A 16,003-nucleotide genomic window follows, 5' to 3' on the forward strand; every position below is an offset into this window, starting at 1 on the left:
TGAGTAAAGGCATGCTTCTTTGGCGATGGTGTTTTAGCAGACATTTGCGCTGTTGCAGCCTGATCTCACGAGGAAACGTATGAAAAAGTTACGAATTGCCATGAGATTGTGTTGGCTGAACACGCAGGGCATGCAACGCATCGAGATTCAGTGTACTTTTCACTCTTCAGCCGTTTGCATTCCCCGCGGTCACAAAAGCTCCCTCCCTGTCATCTGACAGCGGAAAGTCTTGAGTGATTGACAGCTAATATGAACCAATATAGCGGCAGGGAAGACCGATTTTACCACGTTTTTAGAAAAAAAAAAAACAGGTCACACAACAACTATTGTATGCAGTCGCACGAATGGTCCCAATATATATTATGAGGTCGCATAGATTAAATTTCAGGCGCATATGCGACCAAAAACGTCGCAATTTCGAGCCCTGTTATGCATGTACTTATCCTTCTGTAAAAAAAGTACTAAAAACCTTCAGAATATGAATAAAGCTTTACATTTTTGTGTTCGTAAATGTTACTATAAAGTACAGAATTATCGAGTAACTCGTTTAGTAGAAAATTTCATCTTTCATATGTGCTTATGAAAGAAAAAAAAAAAAGTCAATACATTAAAATGATCATCGCTTTTTAGCCAAACATGCCCTTGGCAGTTTACACGAGACAATCTGGGTCTCTCCAGTCAGTCGCTTCAGTAATTGCAAATGAATTAGTGTTCTTAATGCGAGAGCCGTGAAGTACAGTGAAGCCTCTCTCCTGCTGTACTGAAAGCAGATGAAGCTGATCTAAACGCCCCCAGCCCACATCTGAAGAGCTGTCATGAAGGAATACAGTGTCCCATTTACTCTTCTTGATGCCCGATTGATTTGTCCTTCTTTTTTTTCAATGGTGCATAATTTTAACTTGGCCTGACACACTTCCTCTGTGTGTCTGTGAGCCTCTGAGTTTCGAAATGGGGTTTATTTATTCCTTATGGGAGTTCAGGATGTAATGCCTCATTTGATCTGGAGTATGTTTGACTCCAGCTGTGAGATTAAGACTAGTTCGCAGGTAATGATCTGTCTTATTGTATTTATACTAGTTTTACAAGGGCTCAAGTTGACATGTGCATTTTAAAACCGTTCTCAGTGTACCCTCAGTGAATCTTACTGTATTTTTTTTCTCTCTCTATCTCTGTTCTTGTTTGTTTGTGTGTGTGCATTTGTGGCAGGTGGTACCCCGGCAGTCCGCAAGGAGGTGATCCGAAATAAGATTCGTGCCATTGGCAAGATGGCCAGAGTTTTCTCTGTTCTTAGGTGAATATAAATCCCTCACATACAGAGCAAGTCCCTTATGGACTGTGGTTCTGTGCACACACAGTGCTTTTTTCTGCACTGACATTCTATCTGTAAAACAAACAAACCACAAAAAAACATGCTAAGCCATTTAAAAAAGAACAGTAAAAAGGAGCAATATTTGTTAGTGGTATAAAATGTCATTATTGAATTATGTGGTATTATTAGGTTTATTGATTATTGATTTTACTTTGTATTAGGGTTGTTATAGTTGAATAATATTAAAGGCAGTTATTTTTAACTATTTTCATTGAAGACAAATGACTATAATAAATATATATTAAACTAAATATATAGTATAATTAACTAAATCTAACTTATTAACAATTGTTGTGTTGTACTTTATCCTAAATACATTCAGCATAATACTACACAGCATAATACAACACTGCCACTTTATTAGGTACACCTGTCCAGCTGCTTGTTAAAGCAAATCACATGGCAGCAACTCAATGCATTTAGACATGTAGATATGGTCAAGACCATCTGCTGCAGTTTAAACTGAACATCTGAAGAAAAGGGATTTAAGTGACTTTGAACATGGCATGGTTGTTGGTACCAGATGGGCTGGTCTGAGTATTTCAGAGACTGCTGATCTACTGGGATTTTCACGCACAACAATTTTTAGGGTTTACAGAGAATGATCAGAAAAATACCAAATATCTAGTGAGCGGCAGTTCTGTGGGCCAAAAGCCTTGTTCAGTTGTTTTCTTGCCACATTTTGGACCCATTAGTACCAATTTAACCATGTCATAAAGCGCGAATCATCTCAGACTGGTTTCTTGAACATGACAATGAGTTCACTGTACTCAAATAGCCTCCACAGTCACCAGAACTCAATCCAATAGAGCACCTTTGGGATGTGGTGGAACGAGAGATTTGCATGATGCATGTGCAGCCGACAAATCTACAGCAACTGTGTGATGCTATCATGTCAATATGAATGTCTGAGGAATATTTCCAGTACCTTGTTGAATCTATGCCATGAAGGATTAAGACAGTTATGAAGGCAAAGTGGGTCCAACCCAGTACTAGTTAGGTGTACCTGATAAAGTGGCCAGTGCGCATATATGTTCTGTGCATGTGTTAATGATATGACATACTGTTAAAATAATGTATGTATGGAAGTGTATGTAATGAAGTGTTTTTAATTGGAAAATTAAAGATAAACTGTAAATTTGCATTCGCTCAAGATGACCTAATTTGTTGAAACATCTTGCTCATTTTGTTTTTGTATGATAAGGTTAACCTTTATGTTGTTTTTTTATTATTATTTTTATTATACTAGAAGAAAGTAACACACTTAAGTCACATAATGTGCTCTTTTTCCGAGGCAATGGTAGTTCAGATTGTAATGTGAACCCTAAAATCAAATAAATATTAATCAAAGGGAAAAAATGGTATTTTAATAAAAGATTTCTCCATGTACACACAATACTCAATATAGCTTAAGGTTTAAAGAACATTTTGTTGATCTGGTCACTTCACATTACATTCAACTGAAACTAAAAATGAGATAATAGTTTCAGTACCACATGAAACTAGCAAGAGTTTTTTTTGTTTTGCTATTTTGGACTCCTTACATTTAAAACTGATGTGAATTCATAAACCTGAAAGGAAAAGTTAATCCAGTCATTTTACTCTTCCATCACTTTCCTCTAAGTATCTCTCTTATGTTGTGAACAAAAGATATTCTGAACTATTGATTTCCTCATTTTACTTCATTACAGAGTAAGTGAATGGCTATTGTCAACAGTCTGGTTGCAGACATGCTTCAAAATCTTATGTCTTCAGAAAAAGAATAAATATAGACCAAATAAATGTTGTTTTTGGATGAACTTTCTCTTCAGACCTGTCCCTTTCATTACCATCCATTTTAAAGTAAACACTATCTGACATTGTCGTCATCTTTTAACCATGTATGCATGTTTTGTTTTCTTTCAGAGAGGAGAATGAGAGCGTGCTGCAGTTAAAGGGCTTGACCCCCACTGGGATGCTGCCTCTAGGTGTGCTGTCAGGGGGCCGTCAGACCCTCCAGAGCGGTGAGTCTCTCCCCCGTGCCTCCTTCAGCTCTGTCTGCACTGCTGTGGAGGACCAAACCTGCTCTCCACCAAACCCCTGCTACCCTCTCACACTTTTTCTCTCAGTCTTTCTGTCTCTCTCCATTTCTCTGTTTCTGTCACCCGCTTTGGCCTCTCTCACTGTGCAGCTTGCCCATTCTTCAAATTAAGATCTGGGTTTGGTCATGATTTTCAATCAACTCAGTTCGAATTCCAAGCGCTGCAGAGATGGCAGCTAAGAGCCAAGAAGCCGCTGTGGGTGATGCTTTCGCAGTGAGAGGGGCTCCGTGAGCTTATGACTGTGACGCAATATGACCCGATTTAGCTTGTGCCTGTCGGTGTGCCATCCTTTTTCTCAAGGCCTTCACTGTACAAACTCACCAGCCTGCTGCATCCCAAACGCCCCTTCTACTAACAAACACATTAACACGGACAGGTTTGTTTTCGATGAAACGTAGTGCATTTCTCATTTATAGCTTTTATCTGGAAGAAGCTTAAATAGGACTTTCTTTGGAGAAGTGTCTCGCAGTTTTGACATTCCAAACTTGAAATTTTCAATTTTTCTTATTTGCAGGCAATTTCATTCAGAATTCAAAAGAGAAAATCTAAATTCAAATATGATCAAAATTCTCCGGTTTTTATTATTATTATTATTATTATTATTATGCGCAATTCCAGGATGTCCGCTGGGTCTTAAAATGTCTTTAATTTCCAAAACAAAATTGTAAGCCTAAAAAAAGTTTTAAATTTACTGAAATATTGTGTTGTAGGTCTTAAATAATTTTAAAAAGTCTTTATTTTGCTTTGCCCAAATAATGCTACTTAGTCAGGTAAAAAACCATTCAATGACCAACAATACATCTCAATAAAACCTTATTTTTATATATTTTGTTGCCAAGAGATGCAATTTACAGCAGCTGTTGAACATTTTTACAGCAAATTCCCCAATTTAAATTCCCTAATCGTGGAAAATTAAAAACCATTACACTGTTCCACATGATAATACCAGGCCATTAGAAAAGAAATCCTTAGTCTTTAACTCTGTATAAATCTAAAATTTCATTCTTATAAATCTTAAATTTGAGTTAATGAACCAGACCTCTGTGTCGATCTCTCAATTCTGAGTTAAAATTGCAAATCTGATTTTTTTTCTTTTTCTGAACTGTGAGATGTGAAGTCAGAATTGCAATGAATTATAAATTGTGTCTGAAACAGACTGCCAAAGTTTTATGAGTTTTGTAAACACAATACAATTTTTCCAGTAATCTACAGATGTCATTTCTTTCAAATTTGAGATGAAAATGTTTTGTTTTTTGCATTTAATAACAAAAAATGTGTCCTGTTTACAGACATGCTTGTATTCAGTTTTAGACAACACTCTATCCACTCTTTGCGAGTGCACATGCTCAAGACTGGGAGGCAATAATACTGAACCACTTAGATGATGGGCTTTCACTGAGACATTTTGGAATGAACGAAAAAAAATGTGATCAGTCTGCTGGTTTGTCCATTTAATGTGGTCCATTACATCATTTTTAATTATTAAATGATCTCTTATAACACGATCACATTACTTTTATTAATGCAAAAACTAGAATTTTTTCAGTGAATGTGTTTTCATCATAAATTATGCACTTTCTTACCGGATAAAATATTTATCCTTCTCGGTTGTGCACAAATTATAATTGCACATTTTTTACATTTTATTTACACGCTTCTTTGCGTTTCAGTCCAATTCTTTTTTTAATGCCACACTTCAAAATGCACATAATTAAAAGGTGGATGGGAACATGACTACTTTCTAAAAAAAACAAAAAACAAAACAACAACAACACAATTCCTTTATTTCTAAAAATTTAAAGAAATTCTATAGCCACTAAAGGGATAGTTCACCCAAAAATCTAAATGTGCTCACCTCAGGCCACTAGCAGAATATTAAAAAGGATTTTTAGCTGTGATTGTGATCTCATTGTGGACTCAAGTGCTATCAAACTCAAGCTCAACTTGAGCTACAAAAACCCCCATACATTCATATTAAAACTAATAACCATGACTCTTGAAGATCCACTGAGGTTTTATGAAGCAAACCAAACAAAAACAGAACATCAAAGGTCCTCTTTAATCTTCTACAGAATTCACTTCATGGATGTAATGGTGAATGTTCAGTTTTGAGTGAACTGCCCCTTTAAATTCGCTGACCCTCTTGTTTAGGTCAAATGTCAAGGAACAATGAAGCACAACAGTTTCTATAGCACTGGGGGAGGGGGATGTAAACAAAAAAAGCTCTTCAGTAGCTGAAATTAACAGTAAACTACATGTTGCTCAAAACTGTCTTGCCTCTCATCTTCCTGTGAAAGCCACAAATAAGCTGTCATCAAGCGTATACAGTGTTGCATGCTGTTTTTTTTTTTATTTTACGGAGAAAGCCTCTCCTTGTTTGGCTATTTTATACCTTCAGCTTTAAAAATAGACTCATCCATGTCAAGAGTGGTTCAGAAAGCCTTTGCATCTCAGGTTCAAAAGCATGGTTTCTCGAAAACAAACCTCACCAGAAAAGAAAAAAAAAAGTCTTGAGATCTGTTTATGTCCCGGATGAAGCAGCTAAACTAACCTCTCAGGTTTCTTCCTGTGTTGGCATGTGAAGCATTTGGGCTGATGGTGGGATGGGGAAGATGAATGAATGGGAAACGGGGAGGGGGATTGAATGGACTTGTGATTGCATTGATAACTTGACTCACTTTCTTTCCCCGTTCGTTTTGGGCATGGCACTACTACTCATGCTTACACAGCCACCGTAGAAGCAGAGGAAGCACGAGGTATGCAAGACATCTGTGAAACCTTCTCTGTGTTGTCTGTCTGTCTCCCTCCCCCTGTGATTAACTGCCTGTCCTTCGTGTGCATCTCGTCTTTTTGTGGTCGCCGGTGTCTTCATTTTAATCTGTGTTTGTGTGATTTTCACGTGCTTGTTACATTTACAGCTAGCACTTTTGTTTGATTTGCACGTTAAGGTGTTGTGTGCTGTTCCTTTGTGTCGTTTGTTTTTCCTTTTCATTTGTTTGCATTTAATGATGAAGTTAATTATTGTACAATTCATCTCAATTATTTTTATTGAGAAGAATTAATTTTATTGTCAAAATTTAGTGACATTCACAACATATTTTCTTTTTATAGTGTGATAAATGGTAACACTTTTTCCTATTACTCAATGTTGGTCTGTGTTCACTAACATGAAGAAACCATGATTTATTACGGTAATTACAGTAGTAAACTTCATGTTAGTAAACACAATAACTGACATTAATTTAAACTTATTGTAAAATGCAAACTGATAAACAAATGACATTAAAACCACCAGTTGGTGGCGACAAGTTCTTGTTTAAATGACTGATTCACTGAATCTTCATTCAAATCATTTGTTCAAAACAGATGATTTATTTGGACTCTAAGCAAGTGACTGTCTTTCTGAATGGATTGTTAAATTATTGATCTACTCTCTTCACTTAATTCAGTAACCAAACATTGTAGTGTTGCTCTGAGCCATTCAAACTTTTTAATCTGGCTTACATTTGTTAGCAAAACAAACACACAAAAAAACACCACCGCAATATTGTCTGAAATATAACTCCCTTAATTACAACTATTTGTTTGTTGAACTATAATCCCATTAGCGATCACACTAACTTGCTGATATTCGGGTCTGTGTTGATGTACTAACTTGGTGTTAGTTCACCTAAAATGAAAATGGTTATTAATTAATCATATCCTTCAAAATGCTTGAAACATTTGTTTGTCCTCAAAACGCAAATTAACATATTTTAGATTTGATCTCAGACCTCGCTCATTCTTCTCAAACACAATGGTTCCCCATTAGTTGAAAGTCCAGGTGGATATTTTTTTTTTTCTAAACAATCCATATATATTATAAAGCTACAAGAATACTTTTGTGTGCACATAAAAATAATGACTTTATTCAACTGTTTCTTCTCTTCACTGTCAATACATTGTGCATGTTCACAAGCACTGTGCAGTAATCTATACCCCTGCCCAACTCGAGTACAGGCGCATCCTTGGTAATGTGTCAGAGGTGTGAGGTAAACTAACATTTAAAAGAGTAGTTCACCCAGAACTAATTGTAATCATTTATTGACCTTTTGTCCAAACCTGTATGGCTTTCTTCCATGGAACACAAAATATATATTTGACAAATGCATCCATACAATGGTAAAAATTATTTAAACTTTCACAGTATAATCCTAAATGTTTCAAAACGTCGTCCTTTTCTTGTGTTCCACAAAAGAATGTCAGTTTGACTTGACTGACTTGAGGATAAATGAATGATTGCATTTGATTTTGAGCGAACTATCTTTTTAACTCATGGTGAAATTGATAGATGTGGCTGACAGGAAAGGACGTTTCAGAAATTTCTCACAATCATGAACACAAGCGTTTCAGTCACAGCTGTTTTGAGAGGGGAAGCCGTAGACAGGGGTGGGAGCCGACAGCAGCATGAGACTGAATCTTTGTTTTTATCAGTTTCACTTCCTGACCAACAAGCACACAAGTAAACTCAAATCTAGGCCTCTTTTTGCCTTTAATTCTAGGCTTGATGTACATTAGATTTTCTGCTTAATGCTATCTAAACTAGCTTAAACTGTACTGCACGCCCTTGACTTTGTCTTTTCACTCGTCTCAACTGCCTGATTGGTATATCCTGATTGGTATATTTATATTCATTTTTTTGTGGAAGAACATCCTACATATAGTAGTTGTGCCACTTCAGTGGCTGTAAAGGTTCAGATCTAATTAAGTTCAAGTTGAGTTTAAATTCGCAATTAAAATTATATTAAAATATTTGTGCCGTATTGGATAATTGTTTAGTGAAATAAAATCTTAAAAAAAAACAGTGTTTTATATTTTCCTGGTATTTGGGTACAAAAATTAACACTGCATGATTTTAACTATAAACTAATAGAATGTAATAAATAATAAAACCGTAATAAATTAATAACAGAGTATTAAATGGAATAATTCTATTTTACCTGGTTATTTTTAATAATCTAAATTAGAGTTCTTTTAAAAGAGATTGTATGGTTCCAATATGAGGATTACACGTGTCTTCTATAGTAAGATTCACTATAGATGCAACTAACAGTAATTTAGAGGATACTCGGCTAGAATTGAAGATTTCTTTCTGTCCATCCAAGAACAAGAAAATGCTAAAATCAGAGATTCCGCTTTCTGTGAGTTCACAATTATCAAAGTTGTCTAACATGTTGTCTTGCACATGAATGTTTTAAATCAGTTTTCCTTGTGATGCAGATTATAGTTAAACGTTGAATTTTAATCCACTGATTAATGTCATCTCAGTGGATTTTGAACCATAGATAAAGGTCCATAGATACATTTAGAGACATTTACCATAGATACATTTAGCCCTAAATGAAATGTTTACAAACATTGTAAACTTATTTTAGTTCACATAATATGTGTAAAACAAACTAATTATTATCACTATAAACCACATTTATTATAAACATCAAGCCTAGACAAATGTCTTTGAGGTGTAACGGTTTGTGTTTTATTGCACAATACAGTATATATATATACACACGTTTATCTTGTTTGGCATGAATGCAAATGTGTGCTGTTTTTCATGTTCCCCTTTTTTGGCATTAGTTGCTTTTGTAATATAAGTCATGGAACATTCCCCAAAAAAGTCATCCCCATTGACACTAAGAATAAATATAGAAGTGCACACCCCAGTAATAATCGTTCCCTGCAGCTTTAAATGTTAACACTCCTTAAAGCAGGATAGGTTTGATTGGCTGCCAATTTTTATAATTTAATAGCTAAATTATGCTCTACACAGAACATTTCTTAAAAATTTTTGTAGACACTACGCACTTTGTTACTAATATGGGAAGAATGATGTTGTGTGTTTTTGTTCCCAAATAAAGATTGTCAAGCATTCATTGTAAATGAGGAGTAAAAAAAAAAGACTAAACATTTTCAAATGCTGTTTATGCATATACTTATTAAATATACTTACAAATGAAGTACTTTTTAAGTCGTTTTTGGTTATTTGTTTGCTGGTTGAATAAATGTAAAAATATACTTAAATATTTTGTTATTTACAATCCACTGAAACCTTTTTTCATCAAAACACAAAGATATTTTAGATGAAATCCGACAAAAATGTTGTCAAAACATTCCATGTAAATTTAATTGTTCAACTGTAATCATGCAAAGCTCCAAGAACAATTTTCTGTGCCTAAAAACAACAGCATGTTGCACTGCTGACTCTACTGGCAGTATGTTTTACTGCCCCTAGTAATCACGCTCACTGATCTGTTGTGGAAGAGAAGTCAAAGGCAAACATAGTCTTTTTTAAATGTTTTTTTGGTGCACAAAATTGTTCTTAAAGTTTTGTATGATTACAGTAAAACAATTGAAGTTGCATGAAAAGTTTTGGTTTTGGAATGACTCAGGAAGACCATCACTGTCAATGGAGGATGAGGGAGCTCTCAGATTTCAGCTAAAAATCGTAACTTGTGTTCCAAAGATGAAGGAAGGTCTCGGGGATTAAATCAACACTAATTAATCACAGAATTTCCATATAAATATACAAGTACTTTAGATGGAAAAAGTCATTTTGGAGTGTTATAAAAATATAGCCATAAGTCTTAATGTCAAGTATAGTTCAATTTATAATTGTTCACTATCATGCACTGTAATATTCACACATTATGCACAAGGATACCAATAAGATTCAAAACTAACTATTTGTTACTGATCAGCCACTTCATGCCGTCTAACTTTGTTCTTCAATACTTGCAGCTATCCAAGGCTTCAATCCTCAACACAAGATCCAAAGCTTCGAGGAAGCACGCGGGCTGGACCGGATAAATGAGCGAATGCCTCCACGCAGGGACACCAAGCAGCCAGACGGCACTGCCAACTCCATCAACGCAGCCAATTCCCCCGACAAGAATGGCACCAACGCACAGGCGTAGTAACCTAGCAGCTACCTAGCGCTCTCCCTCATCCTTTCCTTTCTGTCTCTTTTGTTTTTTTATTTTTGTTTTATTTTCTTCTCTCTGTCTGTCTCTCTTTTTTTTCCTCTCATTCTCTCTCTTTTTGGTAGAGGTGATGCCCCCTACATGCTAAACTCTCCTGGACCATTTCGGGGAGAATCGCACAATACCATGAAGAGGGCGTAGTGAAAAAACAAACCATGGTTCTTATTTATTTATTGATTATAGATGATAAGAAATTTAAGATCTGTAACGGTGGGATGAAATTGAGATGAATGAATACCTACATGATGAAATATTACATGTGTACATAAAATACAGAATATATATATATAGACATAGCATTGGGGTGGTTGTAAGGTCATCTTAGATTCTGTAGTTTAAAAAGAAAAACAAATAAAAAAAATACAATCCATTTTGTAAATTTGCATTTATAAATTAGATTTATTTCTGCCTTTTTTTTTTGTTTCTTTTTTTTTTTTTTTTTTTACAACCAAGACTTGCTTTATCATTGTTTGTGCTCTCGGCAAATGAATTCTTGGCCCGATATAATTATATCGAATGTTTTAATTATGTAATCATTATATTTGTGAATACCCAAAGCAAGTATGATAATTGTTAAAGCAAATTAAACAAAAAATAAGTTTTGTTATTGAAACCATATGTGGGAAAATATCTTCATAATGCCAATTATAGCTAAGGGGAGTGCATTAATAACAAGTGTTGACACATTTATACATACGTGTACATTTTCAAGTGTTCCCTCAACCAAACGTGATGTTTACTTAGATTTTATTTGTTTTCTTTTTCCTGTTCATAACTCAAACTGCACCCATTCGTAATCAAACGGCGGTAAAAGCATAAACCATCCCAAAAAAAATCAGGAAGGATGGTAGGAGGAGCAATTGTGTCTGCATGTTTTTTGTTTACTTTTTCCCTCCATTTTCTTGTCACGCTTTTATCAGTCTTTGGCCTAATTCCGCTCACTTTTAGACGTTTCACCAGTACTACAGCTGTTAAAGGCATGATTTTACACTTTGTTTTTTTGCCTAACTGCTTTAGCAGTCAAATAAATCCCATAAAATGTGCGTTAAATAGCGAGGGTGAGGTTATACATTTCAGAACATGCGCATACATGCCTTAGATCTCAATATAAATGAAACTTGTTAATCTGAATTTACTTTTTCTTGCCTTTTTTATTTTCCCTTTCTACAAAACAGTTCTAGCCCACAAGTTGGATGTTTTAAACATTAAAACTCATTTAATTAGATCTCATTTTGTACCTATCAACACACTTGTAAGTATCTTCAGCGCTAGTATTTCTATAGCTGCGCCTGTATTCTCTAGAGTGGACCATTTTCCACGTATATGATTGACTAAAGCCTCATCTTTGCTTTTACCTGAAGCAAAGCAACGTTCTTTTGAATGCTTTTACTGTGCTGTGTGTTTTGAGAAGAACAGAATTTGCAAGAACTGTTTACCAAATCGTCTTTTCAGATCTTTTGTTTTGCTTTTTCGTTTTCTAAACTGTACTGTTATCATTGCGTAAAATTCGGCGGCTGAAGATTTCGCTGCGCTAAGACTCTGACGTCCTGTACGTTACACGTTTGAGGTCATGTGCCATGCTAATAACTATAGCAAGAGTCCTGCGCGCAGGCATCGAGACTGTCGCTCGCATGTATTTTTTTCGTTTTATTTAACGCCGCAAGCGGTTCAGGACTTGCTTGCGCTAAACTCCATTTTTCGTGGTGCACATCTTAAAACGAGACTCTGCGAGGGGAAAACCTGCATGTTATCATTAATGTATTTAAAAGTAACTCTCTCATCCAAAGAAAAGAAAATCAGTGTTTTAATGTAATATATGGCTTTATCATTTAAAAAACAAAAACAACAAAAAAAAAACCTGCTGATTGTATTTGATCGTTGCCTCTCCATTCACTTGAGAAGAGGCGAGCGCTCAATCGGCGTAGTCGTGTAGACACTCTTTAACAAAAAGAAAAAAAACGCCTCAGTTAATTTAACGCTTTACTGTTTGCGATATAAAACAACAACCTGAGAGAGGCCTAAAACCCTTAAACAGGTACCAAAAGTTGACCCCATGACCACCTTTTCGTGTCCTCTTTTTAAGTGTTTGTCTTTTCAAGTCTTTGTTTTATGTAATGAGCCTCAGCAAACTATTGTTTTGTTTAGTTTCCTTCATGTTTAATTTAAAAGCGGATGTCTGGTGTGGGTTTTGGGTCGGGAAGGGAGGTTTTTGTTTGATATTGGAGAGGAATTGGGGGTCGTTCCGACCACCGACCCCTATTTAGGAGGGCTTCTGTTACGAATTCCAAACATATCTTGCAGAATCTACACAATGTTTAGACATTTTGATTTCATTTTTTTGTTTTGTTTCTTTCTTAATAGCTAATAAAAGAGGACGGCGGAGGAGTTTGTGTCAAGTACTTGTATTGCGAGGCCTCTATAAATCTTGATTTATGTTGATGTATCGCTCCATTTAAAAAAAGAAAAACGAAAGTAAAATGAAATACAAAAAATGTTGGGGAAAAAAAACTGGTGTCGTTTCTTTATTTTCCTGTCTTGAATTGTGTTTTTTTGGAAATTGGATTGTTTCCAGATTCTTCTCCCTCTATATTGCCGCTGCTTTTACGGTTTGAGTGGCTGATGGATGGCACACTAGTGTTTTGTAAGACCGGCTTTGTCATTTTCTCCTCTTTATCCAAGTCTGTGCTTGTCAAGGTTTTCTCTGATTACGACGCACACATTTTGAACATTCTGTGCTTGAAGGACAGCTAGTGTATTGTTACCTGTCTGAACACGGCCCACACATACAAGCGCATGCCTAGCGAGCCTGAGATTGTATCACATGAGATAAAGAATTCACTGGAATTCAGTGTTGTTAAACTGTAACTCAATTAACACTAAAATGCTGTATCTTTCAATTACATATTTTCAATAAGCAAAATTTCAGGTTTTTAATGAATACTTTATATTTATGTTATATCTCTATTATTAAAACTATAATTCAAATATGAAATAAAAACATTCAAATAAAATATGCATTAATAAATACCTTTTTACATCACTTTTACTGTGCAACACTATTAATGATGATAGAATCTTCCAAAATGCAGTGATTTATGTCTTTTGCATGAGTTTCTGCTCAGTTTTCAAGCCTGAAGGTCTTGCTTGAATGATGTTTTGCACTTGTTTAGTTTGCGCTTGTGTGAAGTAAGTAGCTCAGCACAAAATAAAATCACTTTTATTTTACTAAAAGTCCTTGAATGGAAGCCGGACCTCAAAATAACATGTTATAACATAGAATGTTTTACAAACCCTCATTTGATGCAGTTTTAAAGCCTGCTCGTTCTAAAAGGTATAAGTTGACCTAAAACTGAAAATTCTGTCATCATTTAATCACCTTTTACCTGTTTCTGTTTGACTTTAGGCATGAGCCAGTATAAGTTTCTGACGGTATAGTAGCCTTGGATAAAAATATCCCGGTATTGTGATTACTGCTTTAAAATAAATTCTTTTAAAATGTCTGGGTAAAAGAATATCGAACACAATATTTTTTATTTTAGAAAATATTTATAATATTTTGGAACAATAAACATGTCAGGCTAAATCATTCAAATAAATAATTTACTTCTGCTGTTTTTGTTAGTTTCAAAAACACAAATTTCTTTACAAGACATAAAAAAAAATCGTACATATACCTAAGGAATAGTATGACAAAACATTTTAGCAGTTTTAAAACATTGTCTTTTCTAAACCACGGTAAACCTTGAAACTGGTTATTGTGCCTACCCATACTGACTTATCTTTTCTATTTAACAGAAGAAAATATTTTAGAACCTGTAACCACCATATTTTGGTTTTGTTCTACTATTTTATAAAGGTTTGGGACCACTCGAGGGTGAGTAAATGGTTAGCAACTCTTCATTTTTGGGTGAACTATCCCTATTAACCAATTAAAAAAATTATGTTCTTATTACCGTATTATAAACCATACATGGAAAGTTCATTGGCAACAAGCCGCTCATATCATTCTAACAATAGGTTCATTAACCATACAATTTGTACCACCTAATTATTATTACAATTATACTCTGAATTTAATTAGCATGTTAAACATAATATCTATTTTAATGTGGGGTGTGCAAAACTAACGCATTTAAATATAATGTATCATTTAAATGAACCTGAGCTCATAAAATACTATAATATGTTTGTGAATTCAAGAATATGCAAGATAAATATGCTGCTAGATATATGGAGGTTAGTAAAATTTTTGTTTTGATTATTTGTTCAATTTTATATGTACTGTATGTGGTAGTATGGGGCTGTTGAATGCTTGATTCTGATTAGTTAGTGAACCTTCTAGGGACTGCATGGGTTTATGTAGTTATAGGTCTTTACCAAATTACAATTCCATGTCAACATTTTTTGGAAATGTAGGAAAACACAGAGGAAGTTTGAAGACTACAACTTGACAAATATGTTAAAATACAACATCTTATTCTGAACAATGTCTTAAGGTGTGGTAACTCGAGCAGAATAATTTACTCCAGTTCATTGAATTATTAGAAAATAATGAACACTTCAGGTTGAACAACCACTCATCACCATCTTGGGTGTTTGCATAATTGAAATAATTAAATGGGCCCATCGTCAATTATTTCTGACTTACACTACAAGGCAGTGAAATGCTTGATTCTGATTGACTGGTAAACATTCTAAAATGTGCAATTATTTTAAGGGAACTGCACTGCGTTAAATCCACATTCATTATATATTAATTGACTCTTTGGGATTCTGCAGCTGATTAAGGCTGTATCACCGCCTCCTTTTTCTAATAATCTTTAATTATTCATTACTTAATTGACTTGATAAATTAGTTGACTGATGCATCTAGAAATAAGTTAACAATCTAAACTCCACTAAATAAAATCATGGGTTATTAACACTGATACCCATGTTAACAATTAATCAAAAGTATTCACAAAGGATAATTTAACTTTTTTCATTGCTAAACCGATGGATTAGCATTCATATTTGCGGTGTCAGTGACTTTGATTGGACATAACTGCCTAGTTCAATCAAAAATGAAACCAAAACATTTTTGGTTTTTACTGATGCCATATATATATTTATTTATTTTTTATTCAAATTATTTACTTTTTTTTTTTTTGGTAATCCCAAAAGAAGGATGGGTAAATGTTCATTTTTGAGTGGACTATCACTTTTAAAGCAGTGATTCCCAAAGTGGGGGTTGTGAGACAATGACAAGGTTGCTTGGTGATTTCCATAAGTCAGATAAGTTTGATTAAAAAAAAGTTAGTATTACCATTTCTATCCATGACCCACAGAAGATAAAAATAGCAGTTAACGGTAACCTAATAAACAACAACATGCAAACAAAAAGCCATCAGCCTTTTAATAATTTTTTTCATAGGATTGGTGTGTTCACTTTTGAGTAACAACACAGTAAAATTGTCAGCTGCAGCAGATTTTATAACACCAGGTTAAACTCTCTGACATCTTAATGGCAATCAAATAAATACAGGCCACAACTG

General features: G+C 34.6%; 1 protein-coding gene across 4 annotated transcripts in view; it reads left to right on the forward strand.

Moving 5' to 3' along the window:
• The window catches only part of ppp3ccb (protein phosphatase 3, catalytic subunit, gamma isozyme, b), a 52,799-nt gene extending 40,534 nt beyond the window's left edge, over window positions 1–12,265 (forward strand). Inside the window, 4 exon segments of one of the 4 annotated variants that reach the window (NM_001080594.2) lie at window positions 1,222–1,291; window positions 3,275–3,372; window positions 6,180–6,206; window positions 10,228–10,811. In NM_001080594.2, the coding sequence (NP_001074063.2) occupies window positions 1,222–1,291; window positions 3,275–3,372; window positions 6,180–6,206; window positions 10,228–10,403 (371 nt within the window). In that variant the 3' untranslated portion in view covers window positions 10,404–10,811. 4 annotated transcript variants of the gene reach the window in all.
• The last annotated feature ends 3,738 nt before the right edge of the window (window positions 12,266–16,003 follow it).

This window comes from Danio rerio, chromosome 10 (genome assembly GCF_052040795.2).
Source record: "Danio rerio strain M-AB ecotype USA chromosome 10, GRCz13ab, whole genome shotgun sequence".
Taxonomy (NCBI): Eukaryota; Metazoa; Chordata; class Actinopteri; order Cypriniformes; family Danionidae; genus Danio; species Danio rerio.